Source organism: Dipteris shenzhenensis, chromosome 17 (assembly GCF_047967505.1).
Source record: "Dipteris shenzhenensis isolate YYH24624 ecotype China chromosome 17, Dip_SZ_1.0, whole genome shotgun sequence".
Classification (NCBI taxonomy): domain Eukaryota; kingdom Viridiplantae; phylum Streptophyta; class Polypodiopsida; order Gleicheniales; family Dipteridaceae; genus Dipteris; species Dipteris shenzhenensis.
Window position 1 is genome coordinate 45,180,703 of NC_141612.1, and position 23,712 is coordinate 45,204,414.

The 23,712-nt window shown below is 47.3% G+C and overlaps 1 protein-coding gene across 3 annotated transcripts in view; it reads left to right on the top strand.

Moving 5' to 3' along the window:
- LOC147892178 (uncharacterized) overlaps positions 1-23,712 on the top strand; it is a 180,536-nt gene that overhangs the window by 24,310 nt on the left and 132,514 nt on the right. For all 3 annotated transcript variants that reach the window (XM_087388266.1, XM_087388268.1, XM_087388267.1), the window contains exon 3: positions 10,161-10,251. In XM_087388266.1, the coding sequence (XP_087244392.1) occupies positions 10,161-10,251 (91 nt within the window). The remainder of the gene's footprint in view (positions 1-10,160; positions 10,252-23,712) is intronic.

Sequence of the window (23,712 nt, forward strand, 5' to 3'; positions counted from 1 at the left end):
GATGCCATGCAACAATATCCGTGGAGATATCATGCCTACATATGTGGTGATTTCAATAATGCTCCACAACAAGGAGACAACACCTCCAGACACGATCATATGTTATCTCCTGAAAGGCATGCATGGTCTCAACTAATTCTACATCTGGATCTGGTTGACCTTTGGAAGGAATTGCAGCCTTTGTCACCGGGCTACACTTTTCAACATAATGCTCTTTCAACCTATCAGGCACGTCTGGATCGATGGTATAGTGTTGCGCCCCAACAAAATGGGGAGTTCACATGCAAAATGTGGATTGACTATGCCTTTGTGCATTCAGACCATGCACCACTATGGTTACGGTTATCTTTTCATAACGTGCCAGATGATAGATTGCCACACAGAAGACATCTCATCATCAACAATAGTTATTTGCAACATGCTGATTTCAAGGCAATGGTTACTGAAGCAGCTCATTGTCTTTCCTCCAGCAGCCATCTAAATGTTGATGTTGCCTGGGATACTTTTATTTCTAAAATGCAAGTGGTGATTAGAGTTTATGGCAAGTCTTACATGAAGACTCTGAGGGAAACCATTGCTCAGGCCAAATCTACTTGTCAAGACCTCACTGAACTCAGTCATCACCGTTCTTTGTCCTTGCATGAGCAAACAACACTATGCCAGGCCAGACATTGTCTAAAACTAAATGATCAAAGGAAACTGGCCAAATGGGAGACTAGAGCAAGACAAAGAGCCTTTACAGATAAAGGTTGCTCTTCCAAAGAATTTTTCAAAAGTTTACATCAGAAGAGAATCAAAACAGAAATTTGCAGAGTGCTTATGCCTGATGGATCATGGACTACCTCACGGTCACAGCTTGCTTCCTTTTTGTGCATCACTTCTCGCAGCAATTTGGCTCTGCAGCTCCTCTCTCGCAACAGATTTTACATGCACGAAATTTACTGTTGCAACATGTTTCTCCTATCATTTCCCCTCCTAAAGCTTTGGAATGGGAGGAACCTTTTACTGAGAGGGAACTGTCAGATGCGATCAAATCATGTGGCAGATGGAAATCCCCTGGATGGGATGGTTTAACAGTAGAGTTTTTTCTAGCCTACTGGCCTATTTTGAAGCATTCTTTGTTATGTATGGTGAATGCTGCGTGGCAAAATCAGAAAATGCCAGACACATGGAAGAGAGGTCTTGTTAAGCTCCTTCCCAAAAAACAAATTTGTGAGTCTTTGGCAGATTGGAGACCTATCACTCTTATGCCTGTAATTTACAAAATCACCACCAAAATGGTTGTTGATCGGCTAAAGGGGATTTTACATGATGGGTTGCATCTTGCTCAATATGGCTTTGTCCCGCGCAGGCACATCACCGATAACATTGCTAATGCTACATTGGGATTGAATATGCTAAATATACACAGCAGGATGTTTTGTTACTGCAAATTGATATTGCCAAAGCATTTGATACTATTCAATGGGATTTTATTTCATCGACTCTGCAAGCATTGGGTTTTGGCACAAAAATGCAGCAGCTCATCACTTGGCTATATCAAGATAGTAAAGCTGCCTGTATACTCTCAGGAGATATTTCCCCATCCTGGACTCTTGCATGCTCTGTCAGGCAAGGATGTCCCCTGAGTGCTTTACTTTTTGCTATAGCCACTCATCCACTGCTTCAATATTTGGATCACCTTTTGGACACTGATCAGTTACACGGTTTGGAGATCCTTGGTAGTCGCAGCATGATTGCTCAGGCATATGCTGATGATTCATTCTTTACTCCAAAAAATACTCGGGCTGATTTGTCCATGATTATGCATACTCTTACTACATATGGTTTGGCTGCTGGCCTTCGGGTCAATTTTCAGAAATCAAAATTGCTGCCATTACATGCACAGGAATGGCACCACCTTCTGTGGCCTGGAGAAATTGTCCCCACTTCCCATTTTATTCGACATCTTGGTTATCCTCTAGGCTGGGGACTCACCCGCTCACAACAAACTGATTGGGTGCTAGCAAAATTAAGGGCAAAACTTGAATATTGGAAGCTTGCAACTTGGCCATTACATGTTCGCCTGCGAATCACGCAATCCATATTGATAGCATACATACAATTTTATCTGCCTCTCACCATGTTCACTAAGGCAGATCTGGTTTCATTTATGTCAGCTATCATGGAAATTTTCTGGCGTTCAAAACATGGCAAGAAAAGTCTCAGATTACTCTCTATGCATCGTCTCTGTTCTCCCAAGATGCACGGAGGTCTGAACATTCTTGATATTCAAATGCATTTACTTGCTCACAGAGGGAAAATGATGATACAGTTTATGCAAGGAGATCAGCCTTGGGCTTACATGATTCGCTCTCTCTTATTACATCTTCATACACCTGCCTTTGGGCATTGGCAGCTTACTCAGTGGGATTTTTTATTTGGCTCTATCCAAGGCAAGATCAGAGGATGCCCTTTTGTCTCTCGTCTGCTTCTTGATTGGAAACATATTCTATCCCATTTGGAATGGCATGGCAGGGACTCTCTCTCGGGCAACTCCTTGAGGGTAGAGAATATTTTTTGGTCTAAAGTTTTCCACCCCCCCTTTGGCCCTACAAGAACCCCGACGTTCTTATTTTCTCTCCTTCAAAGGCATTTCATCTGTGGCGGATGTACTTCGGGATGATGGCACAATCTTATCTTTTTCTATGGCTGCTCGCAAATATGGCTTGGGAGCTCATTATCGCCCTTTATGGCATCGAATTTCAACAATGCTCCAACCGTACTTGTCGGTACCCCATTTGGAACTTCAGAATCGGCTTGAGGATTGGATCTTATGCTCTCCTTCCTTATATGCCCGTCCTCTGAAGCTCTCACATATCACAGTGTCATCACTGTATAAAGTGTTATTACCTCCGCCTTGGATTTCCCACAAAGCAAATACTGTTTGGCATATAGATCGCCTAATGAAGTGGTGGAGAAAAAGGCTGCGTCTTCTTTGGCATTACAAAGTCCCTCTACGACAACAGCTTTTCCTATGGCGAGTTCTTCTTGGCATTTTTCCATCCGGACAGTTACTCGCACACAGACATATAGCTTCAGCTGTTTGTCACCGATGTCAGCACTCTACTGAATCAGTGTTTCATATCTTTTGGTCCTGTCCAAACACTTCTGATCTCATTGCTCTTATCAGACAGAGGCTTCGACAGCGATTTCCTACTGTTATTTTTGGCGGATTTTTCTGGTTGTTTGGCTTTCATCCACAGAGACAGGGTTTTGATTTATTTTTTGTATGGGTGCGCTATTGGACACTATGGACTTTATGGATGGACAGAAATCATAGAGTCTTTGGTGATCCACTTTTTTCATCTTTTCTTTTTTTCAAACGATCTCTGTAACAATCTTTTTATGATTGTCTTCAGACTCGTTTGATTGATCAGGATGTATATACAGCTTATACTGAGATCTTCAGTTGAGTAGTAGTTACTTCGTCTTTTTTGAAGTAACTATGAATGTAATTTTTCTACATCAATAAAAGATTTCTTCCCACAAAAAAAAAAAAAAAAAAGTGTGTTTACTGCCCAAGCAAAGAGCAAGATTGGTTGATTGTTGTCCTCCAAGGAGTTGTTGCTTAAGGTACGGTTTTGGTTTTAGCAATTAGATCTGTGAGAGTAGTTAAGAGTTTGGTGGTAGTGGAGTATTCATCAACTTTTTTCAATGCTTACATTCCAGAGTGCATTTGTGATTTCATATTTGCTTTGCCATGGTAAGTGCATTTCTTGTTAGCCCAAATCTGCCTAACTTCCCCCGCGCATAGCACTTTCTCCTCGCACATAGCACCCGGCCATTTACCCAACGAATTGAACTATGAGGGCTTTGCTTTATGTCTTAAGGAATGTTAAGGATTTGTCGTGGAATATTGTCACGAGGATGTGAAGTTATGAACCGTGACTAACTTGGCTTAGGGGACTAGCCCAGGGGAAGCGACACTCCTCACAAGTCCCTAGGTGCACACAGTAGGCCTACTTGCTAGGGGCAAGGCAAGGTTTAGAGGGGTCTAAATGTTGGGCCCAAGGAGAAACCAATGTTTCATTGGTTAGAAGTGGTTAGGATTTTAATGTGAGGGGCAAACCAATGTTCCATTGGTTTGCAAGGGTTAGAGCTTTAATGAGGGGGCCACGTGGCAGCCCCTCATGCACTACCTACCACCTCTCCTTTCCTTTCTCCTCTCCTCAACGTTATGGGATGGTTTTTCTTACGTTTTTTGAAGGTCAAAGGCTTGGCACGTTTTCCAAAGCTCCCCGCTCGCATTTCTAGGATATCCATGCATTTCGAGGCAGTCCGTACGGCTGTATGGACTGCAGGCGCTACATTCAAGGCCCCCGTACATACTGTACCGGCCATTAGTGCTGCTGTACGGATCTGCTCCCTGTTGTACGACCATTGAAGGCTGTTGTACGGTTATGTTCCACGCTGTACGGGGTCCTAAAGGCTGTTGTACAGGCCTGGTTTGATGCTGGTTTGCTGCTTGCTCACCTCCCGAGACAGCTGCACATACCTCGAGGCTGCTGCCCACATCCGGAGGTGTTTTTGATTGCACGGGTCAATTCCAAGCTGCAGGTGGATTCTGCCATAGTAGCTAGTCCTTGCTATGCATGATGGAGTTTATGGTTTTCAACCTTGTGAGTGACTATCATGAGATTGAAACTGCACTATGTTGTGTTTTTAGAGGATGAGTTTGGGAATGTTCCTGGATTCATCTAGGTATATGCAGGTGGATTCTGCCATGGAAGTTTAGCCCTTCTTCGCTGGCCCAAGCTTGTGCACCCGTGAGCCTTGCTCTTCTCACATTTCTCAGCTCCCAGTTTTCCTTCCCCTCTCCTAGCTGCCAGTTCCTCTTAGAGTGTGACCTAAGTGATGATGTATGCCAAAGGCCCACATGGGAGGTTCCTTTGATTTAGGCCAGTCCCACTGATGTAGGGGCTGATTGCCACTGATGTAGGGAAGGTGCCTATGATCTAGGCCACCCTCTTCCCATTTCTATAAGAGAGTCACCTCTCTCACAATCAATGGAACACTCATTTCTATATCTCATGTGTTCTCACTCCTTGCCATGATGACTCATCTCTTCATTTGGTATCAGAGCAAGGTCGATCCTACCTAGCTCCTAGAGTCACCTAGAACCCAAGATTTCATCTTCTTCATCACCTTCATTTTGTTTGAGCTCTCTTATGGCCTGACCATTGGAGGTGCCATATCTCAACATCCGACCGTTAACTTTTAGAACGCTTCATACTGTAGCTTTATCTAGTTAAGGCGCATGTCTTCACCGTTGGGATCTGCACAATTAGGCTTTTGCTGCCCGTGCCGACACTCAGACTACTCGACGAAATTTCATGCAATTCAGCCTGCTGGAGCCATATCTCGTCAATTCCTCTAAGGACGTGCTGGGAGGGTGCTGACTAACTTTGGTGGACAATGGTCCACAGAATGCTGAGAACAGAGCAAAAGACCAGTCAAAAAAGGTGGGATTCCCACAGACAATGCAGCCCGTTTTTTCGCCTATCCTCTCTTGAGGATCTTCTCTGATGTTAGGCCTTTCATTCGTCTTTGAAAGCCCCTTGAATGCCCTTCTCTACAGCCTCAATTGCACCCTCCAGCTTCAGATTGTTCAATTTGGGAAAAACAGTCAAAATATGGTCAAACTTTGACCATCCTAGAGGTTTGACCAGTCAAAAATTTTATTCTATATCTGTTTAGCTGGCTGCACTAATAGATCTCTGTTTGATTAAGTATTGACTCCGAAATGGGCTCCACAAGTGTCATGGTACTTGTCATTTATGGTGATGATGTTTGCATTGTCTATGTTTGAGTGCCATTTGCAAAGGGATAGTTATCATATTGAAGATAGGTGACTTGTGTTGAGAGATACTGGTTGTAAGAGTATAGACATTGCCCTTGAATGATATATCAAGTGGTAAGACCTACTCAATATCATGTCTTAAGAAGGTGAAGGAGTTGCCCAAAGGTGCTTTCTTGTTCATAAGTGACATATATAGAAAATCTTCACTTTTCATTGGGTGCTCTACCGTGACCTTGATGTCTAAAAAGATTGTATTAAGTGATGAGCTTAGATGTGACATGATCAAGATGATATGTTGTGGTACCAAGATAAAACTTGGAAACTTCAAGAAGATTATGGAGAACAAGAAGTTGGAAAAAAAAAGGGAAGTACAATGGATAGTCCAATATGAAAAGGTCCTTGCTATCACAGCATTGGGACTTAGTGACTCATACATTCATCACATAGATGTGTGTGAGACTTCACATGAAGTTTGGGTGCAACTTGAAAAGATATTTGGTGCACAAGTTTTACTCAAAAGTCTTCTAGATGAAGAGTATAGCAACACTTTTACATCCAACTTGGTGGATATTGAAGCTTCTCTTTTGGAAGAGGAGAGAAATGGCTCCTACTACAACTCTAAGGAAAATGAAGCATATCTGGTTGAAGAGAGAATTCCATCAGCAAAAGAAGCATCCAACTTTGTAGTAGAAGACAAGGACTTTGCCTTTTGAGCAACTTGTCTTTGAATTTTTGTTTATCATCACTTGGTCATATTTTGAGATTCTCTGCTTGGAGTAGTACTCCAAAAAGAATGCCATATGTTTTGTCTTTTGTAAATCATGTCTGGTCACCATATGATGTAGGCCATATGATATATGTTTGGTCTATCCCAGTTTTGTAAACCTTGACCCTTGGGCACCTTCGCTAGCATGAGATCCTAGACATAGATTTATTCTTGACCACCATGAGATGGCCATGTGTGACAACCATGAGATGGCATGAGAAACTATGAGACTAGATGTATCCTTGACATTGCAAGAGGCAAACCCGTGAGGGGGGGTATATTGGGATAACTATGGTCAAGGGCTTGCTCTAAGGTACATGTGTGCATCTAGGGGAGTCACATGTGTGTGTGTGTGTATGTTGTAGAGACACACCTAGTGCTATGATGTGTCTAGAGTGTGACCTAAGTGATGATGTAAGCCAAAGGCCCCCACATGGGAGGTTCCTTTGATTTAGGCCAGTCCCACTGATGTAGGAGCTGATTGTTTGCCACTGATGTAGGGAAGGTGCCTATAATCTAGGCCACCCTCTTCCCATTTCTATAAGAGAGAGTCACCTCTCTCACAATCAATGGAACACTCATTTCTATATCTCATGTGTTCTCACTCCTTGCCACGATGCACCTCTTTTATCCCACTCATCTCTTCATCTCTCACTCGAGATATTGTTTGCTGACAATACATCTGCTACGGGACTTCTATGATGATAGTACTACTTACTCCACATGGATGAGGCAGTGATATATGGATGGACTCGCGCGCTCTCCTAGACCATATCATCATTGCTAGTGGTTTATGTTTATAGCAGCAAACTTCATAGTTTGCTGTTTTAAGAGGAGGGTATGTCACAGGGACGTGAAGTTATGAATTGTGATAAACTTTGGCTTAGGGGACTAGCCCAGAGGAAGTGACACGTCCAGAAGTCCCTAGGTGCATACACTAGGCCTACTTGCTAGGGGCAAGGCAAGGTTTAGAGGGGTCTAAATGTTGGGCCCAAGGAGAAACCAGTGTTTCATTGGTTAGAAGTGGTTAGGATTTTATTGTGAGGGGCAAACCAATGCTCCATTCGTTTGCAAGGGTTAGAGCTTTAATGAGGGGGCCACGTGGCAGCCCCTCATTACGTTTTTTGAAGGTCAAAGGCTTGGCACGTTTTCCAAGCTCCCTGTTTGCAATTCTTGGATATCCACGCATTTCGAGGCAGTCCGTACGGCTGTACGGACTGCAGGCGCTACATTCAAGGCCCCCGTATGGACTGTATGGGCCATTAGTGCTGCTGTAGGGATTTGCTCCCTGTTGTACGGCCATTGAAGGCTGTTGTACGGTTATGTTCCACGCTGTACGGGGTCCAAAAGGCTGTTGTACGGGCCTGGTTTGATGCTTGCTCACCTCCCGAGACAGCTGCACATACCTCGAGGCTGCTGCCTGCATCCGGAGGCGCTACATTCAAGGCCCCCGTATGGACTGTATGGGCCATTAGTGCTGCTGTAGGGATTTGCTCCCTGTTGTACGGCCATTGAAGGCTGTTGTACGGTTATGTTCCACGCTGTACGGGGTCCAAAAGGCTGTTGTACGGGCCTGGTTTGATGCTTGCTCACCTCCCGAGACAGCTGCACATACCTCGAGGCAGCTGCCTGCATCCGGAGGTGTTTTTGATTGCATGGGTCAACTCCAAACTGCAGGTGGATTCTGCCATGGAAGTTTAGCCCTTCTTCGCTTGCCCAAGCCTGTGCACCCATGAGCCTTGCTCTTCTCACATTTCTGAGCTCCCAGTTTTCCTTACCCTCTCCTAGCTGCCAGTTCCTCCTGCTAGTCTCCACACTGGATCTGTTGCTTCCGGAGGTGTTTCAGAGCTGGATTGAAATCAGTTGAAGCTGGTTTGAGTTCTCTTGTCGCTATCCCTTTCATGTTGATTGCATCTGGTGATTTTGGAAGCTTGTTATTTCTCCATTTGTTGTTGGAAGCCCCTCTTGGCCATTCAGGCAGTGATTGGGCACGCAGTCAAAGAGGGTGTAATCAAAGGGGCAGTGTGTGGATTATCTTCCTGTATTGTGGTCACTTGTTGAGTCTGAGATCTGCGTTGAAGCTTGATCACCTTGAGAGGCTGGTCAGTGGGTTGTGGGATTGCCAGTCCTGGTTGAGTAAGTTGGATGCTTTGTGGAATGCTTGGACACCTTTACAGTTGGTCATGGACAATGGTTAATGCCTTAGCCTTGCCTTGGCACTTGGGTACTAGTGTGTGCACTAGGATGGAATGCAGGTTGTAGCCAAAGTTTGGCTTGGACAGTGGAAATAGCCCGTGGGGCAGAGCACAAGGGTGAGCCCTTGTTGTATGTACCAATTTCATTCCTAAAGAAATAAATAAATACGGAAGGGGCGCCAAGTGTTTGGGGCCAGTGTGGTGTCTTGTAGCCTCCATCCAGTTATTTCTCCAATTGTTTCTAAGTGGTATTGTTTAAAGTTAAGTGGTTGGAAATGATGCAATGTGGCTATGAGTAATGAATATGCAATGCAAGTTATGGTCTACTGACCTTTAGGAAACTGAAGGCCGGTTACAAATATTGACGGTGGCAGCTAAAAGAAAACTGTGATGAATGGTTTAACCAAAAGGCTGTATAACACAGTGGTTGTTTGAAGAATGAGATACCTCATTGGACAAATCCTTCACATGGTTTCTAAAACGTAAAGACCAGCAACATAATGGAAACTAGGAACCCACAAAATGTTAGCCTTAGGGAAGTATATGTGCAATTGACACTGGTACGAAGATTGGGGAAATAATTAACTCTGTGTTTCTGTTATTACAACTGTGGGTTACGTTGTCTGCCTCTCAGAGCCTTCGCTCAAACTAATGGAGCTCCTTACTCTGGGAATAAAATTTCCTCCTTTTTCCCCAAGCTGCATCTCAAGTTGCTGTTATTGGGGATTGGCTTATAATCTTTGGCTCTCCTAAATGTCTCTCTACGTATTATCTTCATTCGACCCCAAGGAGGTGTGGATCTATGTTAGCTTTGTGTAATGTGATTAAACCTTTAGTGCCTTCAACATTTGAATGTGGCAGTTGATGCACAAATCATCTTGAATCCAGAGTTTTCAATGCTAGTGAAAATATGGATGTTATAAGCAACCAGGTTGTAGAGAAGCAGCTGTTTAAAACATGTTAAGGTTGTTTGGAGTTAATGACATGCATTTTTAATCTAGGGATTACCCTCATCCAAATGGATAATTGTCTCTTTTTTAAAAGATGTTTGTAAAATCTGTTGCTTCAATACTTTGATTTGGGACCTAAATCGAAAGACAAATAATTTAATCTTCTCTTAGACACCAAAGGTTGGGAGCATCTATTTGTTTGATTTAGAATGGTGGATCACAAAATTTTTTGTTTCTCTTATAGATTTAGGTTGATCAAACCTACCAAGACCATTGGTTTTTCTAATAGAAGGCACTTCATTTTTAAATGCAAATTTTTAAGACCTGTTGGGGGTGGGCAAAATTTCCTTTTCCTTTTTAACAAGGGATCAACCTAGGGATTTTAATAACCTTTTTGCCCCTTGTAGTTATGGAGCAGCAAAAGCTGTTATGGATAAGCTTCATGGAGATGATATTTTGCCACCTCCATACTGCAGTCCTATACATCTAAATCTTGTGGTAATATTTTTAGTATTATAGTGCATGCTTTTGCGATGATCATCTAAAATTTTTTCCCTTAAGAGTATGTCTTCATAAAACGAGGAATCTTCTAAGTTTTGATGCCATGTGCTTCTCCATGATAGTTGGTGTTATAGCGTTGGACAGGCTGTCAATCCTCAATGTTTTCAAGTTCATGGAGATCCCTGTGAAATAGTATTGAAGTTTGTGATTGCTCCTCTCTTGTTTTGCAAGCAAGGATTTGTTGTTGCCATTTCCTAGAATTCAAATGCAGCTCATCTTATGGGTGCTTTAAAATTGCAAAGCTCTATTATCGTCCCCACAGTTAAGAAAGCATTGCATTGTGGTCTAAAAAAGATAATGCTTGTTTCCTTTTCCTTTTCTTTCCCCCCTTTTAAAGCTAAATAGGTGTTTTGCTCGCCAAAGAATGTAAAATAGTTACACTGCCTGAATGAGTCAAACTTTGCCCATAACAGTGTTGGGATATTAGGGTCACCTCCCCACTTGTGAGCCCCCACATGAGGAGGACATGGGGGAGGATGACATACAGTGTGAGATGGCACTGAGAGTGTGTGATGAGGGCTGCCATGTGGGAAGCAGATTGGCTGCCACAAAGGCAGTACATTGTTGTATTAGATTCAAGGTGGCCAGCATCAGAGGCTGGCAGAGATCTTGGGGAGAGGGATGTGCAGAGGTGGTGCGGGCCCTGGGTATAGACAGGTGCTGCGTCAGCAACAGGCAGTCTGGATGGGCTGCTGAGGTCATGAATGGAAGGCTGCAGGTACAGGGCGGGTCTGCACAAGCGGCAGACTGGCAAGAGCTGGTCGGAGCAGGAAACAGGCAGCAGACCTGTCGGCATGCCATGTGGCAGGTCGGCAGAGGCCCGGTCTGGGTTGGCAGTACAACAGTCAGATTGGGTGGCTGACGGACTGGTTGGCCAGTCTGTGCAGGGGTTGGCTGGTATGGGGGCATTGAGCTCCCATATAAGGAGTCCCACTTGGGGGTACCAAGTATCATTAGTGTGCTGAGCTTGCAGCTCGGAGCAGTGAAGAGCAGTGGGAGCCCCTGATGGTCATCAAATAGGGCAACAGTCCCTGTCAGCAGACCTAGGTGCAGACCTACTCCTTGTAGGAGAGCGTAAGGATTTCTCCTGCATTCACCTTTATTTGAGTCCCCATCGTCCTTAGAAGCCTTCTTCTTTTGCTGCTTTCCAGATGGCAACCTTGGGCTCTGATACAGTGTAGAAAAACATGGGATATTTACTTGCTTTAGGTCAACTCCCCTCGCAGCAAAGGATTTATCTCCAGAATGCAAGACACTAACGGGAAGACACGACTTGTAGGCCATCCTCTGGTGGTTCTAGTGATGCCGTATAGGCCATGGTATGTGCCTTGTAGGCATAAATAAAGACACTTATAGTGTTAGTGTCTTTTAGGCCCCATAGGACACTTAGTCCTATGTGACACCTAGGACACTTAGTCCTAGGTGTAGGTTCTTCTACCTTGTACTCTTTAGTTTTGGATAATTAAAGTTTGACGTGACGGGTGTTCTTCTATGACCTTTTGCTATCTACACTCTTTCCTCTTTCGTATGCTCCTTCAGTGGTATCAGAGCTCAGGGCTTGACTCGTCTTCCTGCTTCCGGTCTTCCTGCTGCAACTATCAGTACTTCTTTCATACATCTGCCCGTACATTTGACGTCGTACAATAGTACCTGTGCCATCGTACGTCCATACCTTCACTCGTACAGGATTGTACCTGCATCGTCGTACGTACGTACCTGCGTACGGAAGGTGCTGCAATTGGTTCGTACACTCGTCGTACAAGGTTGTACATGTGCCGTACAGTGGTTCGTATTGTACTTGCGACGTACAGTCAACAGACGTACGGTGATTGTACTTTTCCGTACAGCCATATGTTGTTCACCATAACTATCCCGTACCATATACGTACTTGTTTCGTACTTGCTTTGTACTACGCTCCGTACCTACATTTCGTACAGCCACGCACTTGTGACGTACCTACATTGTACTTGCGTCGTACTTCCGTACAATCATACTTGCAACTATTCCATACAAGATACCTGCTGTATTCCGTACGGGTATTTGCTATGTTGGGGTTTTTGCAAGACATTGGCAGATTTGGGGTTTTCAATACCTTTCATTTCCTCTAGTTGCAACTTCTTGCAAGAACACTAGAGTTTTGGGATTTGGTGTGCAATCTCTTTTTGATCGCAGTACATTGGGTCAAGTTGCAGGACATTGAGTCACATTTGCAGGACATTGGGTCATTTTGCAGGACATTGGGTCATTTTACAGGACATTGAGTCACTTTTGCAGGACATTGAGTCAGATTTGCATACATTGGGTCACATTTGCAAAATTTCAGCAAAATTTGGGGCTTTTCTGCATTTGCCCTCTTTTTGGCCTATTTGCCCTCAATAAATTTGGGGCTTTTGCCAGATTTGCTATTTTTTGCAGTGAACATTGCCTGTCACAGTCACATTTGGGTCAAATCTGCATTTGCCCTTTGATTTGGGTCAGAAATTTGCAGATATTTTCTGTCATTTTTTGGACAGCCAGCTTTTTGCAGTGATAGCCTTGAGGCTTTTGGGTTTTTCAGGTCTTTTTCAGGGTATCACATTTGCTATGGCTGGGAACAATCAAGATTTATTTGGAGTTCTTCGTGAAGATGATAAGTTGGATGGCACCAACTATCCGATGTGGTCTTATCTCATGAAACATATTCTTGTTGCAAAGCATTTGTGGAATATGTTTCTGGGGCTGATCTGAGGCCAGCCAATGCTACAGTGGTTGCCTCTACTGCTGGTCCTTCTACAGGGGGTACTCCTCCTGATGCCTCTTCCTCTAGCACTCCTGCTGCTGCTCTTCGAACTCAAGAACAGTCAAGATGGGATGCAAGAGATGCAAATGCACATTCATGCATTGCTTTATCATGCAAGAGAATCATTATTCCACACATCCGGTCTTGCAGGACAGCAAAGGATGCTTGGGATAAATTGGCTTCTCTCTATCAGATTCGCAATGAAGCTCGTGTTGCATATTTGAGAAGGCAATTACAGGAAGTAAGTATGAATGAAGGTGAGTCAATGGATGCATACTTGACAAAGGTCAAGGACCTCATGGAACAACTTGCCAACATTGATGAGGTGGTGCCAAATTCACAGCTTGTTAGTACCACATTGAATGGACTATGAGATACATATCAAGGATTTGCTACAACCCTTCGATTAGTGGCCATGGGTAATCCAGACCACTATTCTTTTGATCAGCTAGTTACTTTGCTTTGCAGGAAGAGCAAAGTAGAGCTCATAGACAAGCCATTATTCTTGATCATGCATTTGCTTCACAGCGGAAGAGGCAAGGCTTCCAAGCCTATGGGCAAGCCAAAATCTGCGCATAGCAGCTGCAGTTCCTCCCATGCATCTAAAAATACAGCAGATAAGGCAAAGAAGAAAAGATGCAACTATTGTCGCAAGCCTGGACATGACATTTCAGAATGCAGGAAGCGCATTGCTTCGGAGAAAAAGAAAGCAGGATTGACAGTTAATGCCTCTCATGCTATCGAATCCCATGAGCCAGAAGATGCTTCACATGAACATGCTCTTCAGGATGATTGGGCATGGGCTGTCCATTGCTCATTTGATCCATCCAAAGCTGATGCATTCTTTACTGCTAATGATGCTCAGTCCTGGTACTTTGATAGTGGTGCTTCCAAGCATGTCACATCTTGCAGACAGTTGTTTCATTCTTTAGCTGATGCACCTCGAGGGGGGACTGCTACATGTGCTAATAATGCTTCATATGCTGTAAAAGGAGTTGGAGATGTGCAGCTCACATCCATTTCAAGCCATCCTATCACTCTGACAAATGTTCTTTTTGTGCCTGGCATTGAAGTCAACTTGATTTCAATTTCAGCAATTGCTACTTCAGGTTTCAGAGTGATTTTTGATGGCTACAGATGTCTAGTTTATGATCTTCGTGATGACAATGCCATAGTTCTCACTAGCACTTTGCAAAAAGGGCTTTATCACCTTGATCATCATTCAGCTGCACTTTCTTCTATTGAAGCATTGGCGATTTCAGATTCACAGCTTGCTGAAAGTCATCTTTGGCATGAGAGAATGGGCCATCTCAATTATAGAGCTCTTGCAAAGCTATATTCACAGCAGATGGCAAATGATGTACCTCAGACTCGCACAGTTTACAAACATGTGTGTGAGGGTTGTCTTTTGGGTAAGATGCATCGATTTCCTTTTCAAAAGCATTGTCCAAAACTCTCACAAAGGAAATTGCAGGTAGTACACAGTGATGTCTGTACTCTGTGGCCCAATGAGGACAAATGCCATTGGGGGGTATAAGTATTTCATGACTCTCATTGATGATTTCACAAGATATTGCTGGGTATATCCTTTAAAGGCCAAATCTGAAGTTTTCTTATGCTTTCAGAGATGGCTGAATATGGTTGAGAATGAATCAGCATGCAAGCTTGTCACCCTCAACACAGATAGGGGGAGAGAGTATATGTCAAAGGAGTTTGATGCATTTCTCTCTTCACGGGCCATTATTCACTCATGCACTACTCCTTACACTCCTCAGCAGAATCGTGTTTCTGAAAGGAAAAACAGGTGCACAATGGAGATGGCCAGATGCATGCTTAAGGCCAAGTCTTTGTCCAATAAATTTTGGCTTGATGCAGTAATGTGTGCCAACTATGTGTTGAATAGATCACCTACATGGGCATTGAAGACTATTACACCTTATGAAGCATGGAAAGGCAGGAAGCCTTCACTTTCACACATGAGAGTTTTTGGCTCTCTTGCATATGTTCATGTACCATCTCAGCTGAGACATAAGCTTGATGACAAGGCAATCAAATGCATATTTATTGGTTACAGGCAGGAGAGTAGAGGGTATCAGTTATATCATCCAAATACTGGGAAGATTATTGTCAGTAGAGATGTAATCTTTGCTGAACATTCAGCTTCTCCTCTTGTGGACTGCAAAGCAAAGCCAGATGTTGACATGTTTGATGCCTTTGAATCTTGGTTACCTCTGCCATCATCAGAAGAGGATTTTGACCAGCAACATGAGCCTCCTGCAAGCCCTCCACTAAGCAATAATCAGCCACAACCTCATGCTGATTTGCAGGTTTCTCTTCCGGCATAAAATGATCCCACTACTCATGATGCAGTCATTGAAGAAAGAGCTGTCAATAGACAGCAAAGGTCCGGAAAGCATGCCATTGGAACGCTGTTACGCTCTAGCCGAGGTAGCATGACCTCGGAAGAATCAGTCGACATTTCCCTTAAAGGATCTATCTCTGTAATATATGTGTTTGCGCTTCATGTAAATGATCGGGAGGGATTTAATGTCAAGGTCCTAGGTGAGGGCTGATAGCACCAGACTAGGTAGATCTAAGGCCAAGGGCCTAGTGCAATGGTTGTGCCTAGGGGCAAAGGAATTAATGCATCCCAAGAGAGGGGTGGAATGTTACATTAGCAAGGCTCTATATGGATGACATGTGGCATCTAGATCTATCTAGGGAATTGGGGCTTGTTGAGGCTAGAGAGAGAAGAGAAGGAAATGATTCACGTTGATTTTTCGAACGAAGATCTCTGTCTGCTTGTCAGCCTCAGCGAGATATGGCTGGGTGGTGATTCGTGGTGCTTCTCCCGTGATCTAAGTAGAGAATTAGATGAATGATGTGTTTGACAATTTGGTATCAGAACTCAAGGCTACGATTAGGATGGGATTGACGAACAGCTCGGTGATCATCTGACGCTGACCTACGAACGGGCTTATGCAAGCAAGTGTTGGGAGATAGAAGGTCTTCGACGTAGAGAGTGGAGCTGTCATGAGGACGAACAATAGGCCGGGAGCGTAGGTGGCGGGTCGACAGCCGATGATCTGTGAGGTGTTCCACGAACGGAAAGAGGGCTGTTGACGAATGTAGCTGGAATTCGGGAATTAGGCAGGTCTTTCGACGTGGACAATCCGTGATTGATCGCAGATCAACGGAAAGCCTGGCACGGGAAACGTGACGTGCATGGAACGGGATCTGGCCGTCTTCTCCGTTGACGCCAGGAGTTCGTGAGCAGGGAAACCATGTGGCCCGAATAGCCCGAATAGTCCGACAGACAGAGAGCAAGAGTGCCTGATCATCGCAGTGCGCTAGTCGTTCAACGGTGGCCTACGCAAACGGGTCGTCGAACGTAGGAGCGGGACATACGCAGGCGTTGAAGTTGTTGTTGGAGCGGAAGGTTCCTGGATGGTCCTTGGACGTCGGGACTTTGTGGCTGAGTAGATCAATAGAAAGCCCAAGGGAAGGAGTGGAACGGATTGCAGTAGTTTGTGAGCGGGAGACCAATTGGTCCGACTAATTCGACGGACAAATTGGACGAACGGCGTGGCAGAACAGGCTGGTGGCCCGCAGCCTGTACATCAACTGTAACTGAAGATTGATCGCAGGAGTACGACAGGTTATTGACTGGAATTGCATGGAACAAAAGGGGAGTGTGGCTGTTCGTTAACGACCAGGGAACTCTCTTCGACCTCCATTATTTTCGTGTTGTTTTTTTTTCTGCTCGATTTAGTGGGGTGATGCTTTACGTTCATAGACAGGATCTTAAGAGTAATCAGCTTGCTTGAGGCGTTAATGTTGTAGCAGGGACAGATTATGCTTGTGCATATGCCTGTGTGCTTCGATCAGAGTCAGTTTGCAGGAAATTCCCTAGTATAGGAAAAAGTGCCATCTGAGATATATTTTTTTTGCGCAAAAAGTAGTGCTAGTTATATTACTTGAAAGCGAGAGTACAAGAAGGCCTGAAGGTCAGCGGGCTGTAATCACAAAACAGATTCAGCCCGAGAAGTCAAAAAGCTAAATACAAGCCTCCTAGGGCATAATCATCGGGGAGTGGACAAACAGCCACAGTGGAGGGGCATAATGCCACTGAAGACTCTGAGTGGAGTGCTGGAAGAATAACTCCCGGTGATCCCAGTCGCGAAGGAAACGTCGTCTCTTTTCCTTCCCTGCTCGGGACTCTCCTGTATCTGATCCCACTGACCCTTGAGCGTGTGAATGATCGTGCTCCAGATATCTGCTAGGGTCTGAGTAGTAGAGTAGTCTGAGCTCCTACAGTCTGCGCGCATCTGGAAGTCCAGATATGCCAGCCTGCGATGCTCCCTATGATCTCCAAACTGGGTGTCGAGGCAACGCTCCTGCATGTGTCTCTGTCAGATGCCAAGGGAAGCTGTCCATGTAAGCCCAAGTGGCCTGCGTGATGAAAAAGACGGGATCGTGTCTAGAGAACTCATAGGCCAAGCGATGCCCCGGCTCAGTGCTGCACCAACAAACGGCTCCCCAAGTGATCCTAGCTCGGGTGTAGTCCTAGCTAAGATCCCCATGATTCCCTTCCAAACCGTCTGCGCATGCGAACAGCTCCAAAGGCAATGCTTTAGGGTCTCCTCCTGAAAGCACATCTGGCAATGCCCCTCCTACCCCATCTGTCTCAGCCAGCTGCCAACTGGAAGCCCCTTGTGTACCACCATCCAAAGGAAGTAGGAGATCTTCCTTGGACGTCAGCTAGCCCAAAGAGTCTTCCAGAAAGTGCGAAGAAAGACCAAGGATATCCCCTGGGCATACCAGCTATGTGCCTGTGTGGGTAGCCCACGCTGGAGAGCCCCAAGAGCACGCCGGCCCGTGCGTGCACTGTAAGAAAAGAAGGGGGTGGGGTTCTCTGAGGTCTCCGATGGTGGCCAACGCCACTCCCCTGGGTCCCACTCCACCTCTGACAAGGAGCGGCCCTCCCAAATCCAGAGTCTCCAATCCTAGTTCTGTATAATTAGGGGTTCTATATGCCACGTCTTCCCTTGCAGCCCTACAATGCGAAGGCGCTGCCAGGGAAGCTGGGGGTCGATCATGGCCTCTCTGCTCTGTAGGCGACTGTCATCAGTGATGGAGAAGAAGTGTACCGAAGAGTCCGAGAAGAGGCCTGTAACCACCAAAGGAATGCCTCGTGGAGTGAACTGTCCGAGCCACCTCTCATCTCGCGGGAAGAGCTGTCTGGTGTTTACGGGAATCCTCCAACCTGCAGGGATGGCAGCATCAATCTCCGCTCGCCGAGCCTGGATCCCACGAGCCGTACCTACTGCTGCTGCCAGCTCGCATGGACTCAGCAGACTGTAGACATCCCTCCAAACCCGGAACGAGCGCGCGGGCCCACGTGCCTAGAGCGCCCAAGGGATATGGGATCTCTCTCTGAGTTGACGACCTGTACCATCTGTCACCTGGCTGCTCCAGATCAGGGGCTGTCTGTCTGTCTCCTCTCGGCAGCTAGGAGGGACCTGGGAGAGGCTGTGTCGCAACTTCCTCCAGACTGAAATGAGGCTACGGAGGAAGGGGGAACGGTGCTGAGTCAAAGGTGCTGAAGTGAAGATCCATCGGATAGAAGGCTGCCAAACACCCCCTAACTGGGGGGTACACCCACTGAGACCATGCTGTAGCAAGAGCTTCCACGTCTGTCCTCCTGGGGTCAGGCCGCGGATGACTAGCTTGCCAAGAAGTGCCTGACTCTGAAGCTCTGGATCTATGATGCCGAGGCCGCCCTCTGCCTGGGGGAGAATGACCCTCTGCCAGGCGACCCTAGCTCTGGTGGTGCCGGAGCCGTCTGAACCAGACCATAGGAAGTTCTGCACCAGTCTCCTCAGCTGGGCTACACAAGACCTCGAGAAACACCAGCAAGAGGCCACATACCAAGCAGTGGCAAGAAGGACTTGGTTGACCACAAGGGCCCTGCCTGCCAAGGAAAGTCGAGCCGTGCTCCAGAAAGCAAGCTTCCGTCGTATGGAGGCTAGGACCGGCAAGAACTGCTGAGCCGGTGTGATGTCCAGGCCTACCTGGAATCCCAGGTAACGTGTCGTCTGTCCTCTAGGGATCCAACGAAACCCCAGGAAAATACCCCACTGTGAGCTAGCTCCCGGATCCGTAAGAAAACCAATTGACTTATGCCAGTTGATTTTTGCTCCAGCCGCAAGGCAAAACATCTCTAGGGACAGTCTCACATGCTCCAGTGACTCGACATCATCCTGCACGTATAGGGCTTTGTCGTCTGCATACTCGGAGTCCAACAGCTCGGCATCCTCTCGAATAGGGAGACGCATCCCGCGAAGACCAGTGGTGCGAGCTCGAAGGAAGTGTGGTAGCAGGGGGCGGATGCGACTGCTGATCATGTTGGCGAGGATTTTGTAGGCGGTCGGGAGGAGGGTGATTGGGCGCCACTGTCTGATCTCCTGGCGGTCCCCCCCTTTGGGGATGAGGCAAATCAGGCCTGTTGCAAGGCTCTCTGGCAGCTGCCCACTGGAGAAGATGTGCTGGAAGGCTGCGAGCAAGGGCCGGTGGATCTGCTCCCAAAAGGTGGTGAAGAAAGCTCTAGAGAGGCCATCCTCACCTGGGCATTTCTACCCATCAATAGCACTCACCGCATCATGCATCTCCGCAATTGTGAAGGGTGCGAGAAGGGTATCGCTCATGCTGGGCTGCACGAGTCTCGGTGTAGATCTCCACACCTCCTACCTGCAAATGCGACCACGAGGGTCTGGGGGCTCCTGCTGGAATAAAGATCTGTAGAAGTCTGTCGCTAAGTCCCAGACCTCATCTGGATCTGTCCTGACACTACCATCCTGCGCCCTAAGAGAACGGAGCTGTTCCCCTGCTGACCTCTGTCCATGAGTCCTGAAGAACTCCTTGCACATCCTGTCGCCTTTCCTAGCCCAGAAGGACTTGGAAGCATGAAATGAAAACTCTGAGCGACGCTTGGTGATCTCCTCTAGCATGGCCCGGGCCCGAACCTCGTGTTGTCTGAGCTCCTCAGAGCCTGGAGAAGACTGCTGCATCCTTTGTATCGAGGCGAGGTCACGTCTGAGACCCCTCTCCCGCACCCAACACCGCTGTCTGACCTAAATCGCCTCCTGCTGGCAAATGCGGCTAGACTCATCAAGTGCATGCGCTACCTGTGCTGCCATATCCCTGGTAGGGTCCCACTCCTGCTCCCATAGGTCCACAATCCTGCTGTGAACCGCTGCTCTGGTGTATATGGAATCTGGGATCCGGCATGAACGTGGAGGTGAGGACTGAGAGGCCGAGTCCAGGACTAGGATGACTGGGGCATGGTCTGAAAGTGTCGTCCCTGGAACCACGCCTGACTCTCCTCCTCTGCCAAGCGCCCAATCACTGACATAGAAACGGTCCAGTCTCTCCAGGAGTCTGCCTCCCTCCCTCCTGTAACCCCAAGAGAAGTCCAGACTCCCAGGCCATCTGCGAAAGGAAGGCTCCCTCCAGCTGTCCCGGCCTCCAACTGCAAAGAGGAAGGAGTCCCAATCTGCCTGCTCTGCCTGAGCTATACCGAGGAACTCTGGGCCCCTTCTCTGCTGATCCTCTAAGGTCTCAAGGTTGTTGAAGTCCCCTCCTACAATCCAAGAGTCCATCTCTGGTAATATGTTTGTCAAGGATCTCCAAAAAACGGATCTACGTCTGAGATCAGTCGGAGCGTAGATATTGAGGATGCCGATGCTTGATTAGACCCTCCGCTTCTCCCCTGCTCGCCAATCGAAGGTTCCCAGTAGGTGTGGGAGCGTCTTGTGAGGACCTTCCCACAAATACTAGTCTGTGAAGCCGAAAGCTTGTGTTCCTGTAGTAGGAGCACATCTACCTTTCCCACCAAAGCTGGCTGGAGCTCCTGTCTGAGCACCATCTTCCTGGGGCCACGGGTGCCTGATTAGTGGAACCCGTTGACATTCCAAGAGATAATGCGTAAACTCATGAGGAGGGAAGGTGGGCCACAAACAGCTGTCTGCTTGCGGTCGAAGTCGAAGTGGTCGGAGGATGTCCTGTGTGGAGACGAAGGTGCTTCTGTGAAGGTTTCGAAGGAGAGGCCAGATCATCGGACCCATCCTCTAAAACCTTCAGCAGAGGGGAAAGGCCTTTCGTCCCGTGGTGGTAAGCTCTCTCTAACCAGCTCGACGCCTCTGCCAAGGAAATGCTGTAGAAGCCTGCAACCTATGAAGTCCTCCATGGGCGAAGCCCTTCCGCGTAGGCCCACTCCAGCGGTGGTTTGATAATGACCAGGAGTCAGAAACGTTTGGCGCTGTGGCGCCAACGCAGACGAACATCGCCCTCCTGCCACTGCTGCTGAAGAAGCTCCGCTGCTCTGCTACCAATCCAGTCCTGCACCTGCTCCTGGGTCTGGTCTCGTATCGTCTCCCAAACATTTTCATTCGTCCATTGCTCATTCCCTTCACTGGAGATAGTGAAGGAATAGCTAGGACCATCGTGCGGAGCCAGGATGGACACCTTACCCTCCGCTCCCTTGCGGAGGAAGAAGATGCTGATGTCTAGGCATGCGGGAAAGGAGCCAATACCCGCTGCATCCAAGTAGTCCCAAGGACCTGCTCGGTAAAACTCCAATGGAAGAGCTCTAGGAGCAGCCCTTGGGCTTGGGGATGAAGATGAGGAGTCTGAACCGGAGGGAGGGGTGCTGGCCACCTGGATCCTATCCCCGCCGTCGGCCCGGAAGGATAGACGAGGGTGAGGTCTGTGCAGGCTTCGGGGCTGAAGGTGGCGCAGGTGGGGGGGGGGGTTCCTTCCGGGTCATGCTCGAGGAAGAGGGTGGAGCGGAAACCACTGGTGCGGGGGGTGATCCTGGAGGGGGGGGTGGGGGTCAAAGAATCGAGGAGGGGGGAGGGGAGGGCGGGGTGAGGGATGAGGAGGAGGCTGGCTGACCTTCTCCTCTCCTTTCTCCTTCCCCTTACCGGGCTGCTAATGAGTAGGGATCATCTGAGGGGGCTCTGGCTGTGGCTGGGAAGGTTTTTTGGGGCCTGCCTTGTTGCCCTTCCGTTTTCGTTTGACTTCCGTCCAGCCTTCCCCTTCGGGAGGGGATGTCACTGACTGGAGCGGAGTATCCTGAGTTGCCTAAACGAGGGTCTTCTGGGAATCTGTACCCGTGAAGCGAGGACAAGAGCGAGCCTGGTGCCCGAAGCCATGGCATCTCAGACACTGGTTTGGGCGACCAGTGACCAGAATGCGCTGCGTCACCACACCTGTGTCTGTCTCTATCTCGAACTCCGACGGGATGCTCTGTGGATCAAGGACTGCCACTTTGACACGTGGCACCCCTTGGGCTGCCGTCGCATCAACGTAAGTATCCTGCATAGAGATTCAGAATGTTTTCCATGTGAGTCTTCTGAAGAAATATCAAGGACTAGAACCCACTGAACCAGCTCCAGAAGAATCACCAGAGGTGGAAGAAATCAGAACAAATTGTGTATCACACAGAGAAAAAGGGACCTAGAAAGAAAGAAAGAAAGAAAGTTTATTAAAGTCTTCGGGAGACCGATGGGTCTATGAGACTGTGAAAATCCTGATACAACGAGCTGTGGTAGTGGAGCTACTAAACGAGCGTCCGTACCAATGCAAAATGCAAAAAATGCAAAAAATGCAGAATGGCAGTACTAAGTCCTAAGTACAACATAGTCATGTCGATGGTCGACTATATATCAATCTCAGCATCATCATCAATATCATCATCATCCCCAGCAACAGCAAGATATCAAGATGGATGAGGCAGTGGAGGCATGAAGTCGGCAATAGAGTGCTGTCGGCCACTCAGAGGTGCAGCCTTGGGACGTCTCCTGGTCGTAGCTCTGCGTCTAACCAGGGCTACTGTGACCCCCGTCGGTCGGGCTCCAACTCTAAACAAGGAGGGGATGTCTCCAAGTGTGATCTATGTGTCGACCCTCTGTCTGAGTTGTCGGGTCACGGGCTCCGGGTCACGGTCATGTCGAGGCCTCGTCTCGTTGGGGTCCATGTGATCTAGCTGAAAGAACTCCGTGATAGAGCTCTGAGAGGGATCCGTGATAGAGCTCTGAGAGGGATCAACTGAGGAAGAAGTCTGCTCCTGTCTCCGTGCTCGGAGTATCCTCTTGCGGTGTCTAAGTGCCTCATGAATGAAACCTGCCAAACACCGCTGGTCTGGGTAGGAGAGGAAATGGGCTAAAATCCCATAACTATCTCTGAAGAGGCAGTGGAAACGTCCTCGGATCTCATAGTACACAGGACGCCTGAAGATGAGATGCTCCTCTGTCTCAACCTCCTGTATGTCACATAGTGTGCATATGCGCCGCTCCCTGGGTAGTCGCTCTGCTCTGCCACTCTCGATGCGAAGTCTATGTGAAGAGACCCGGAACTGCCCAAGAGAGATCCTCATCAAGTGGGGTAGGTGAATCTGTGTGTATCCAGGTGGGTCAATGAAACCCTCCGTTGTGATATGTAAGAAGTGATCTCTGTAGAAGCTAAGCTTCAGGGAGAGAACGGAGCATCCATGCTGTACTGGAAGGGAGGTAGTCTATTAATGTGGAGCCCCAGTCGCTCAAACCATCTCTCTGTA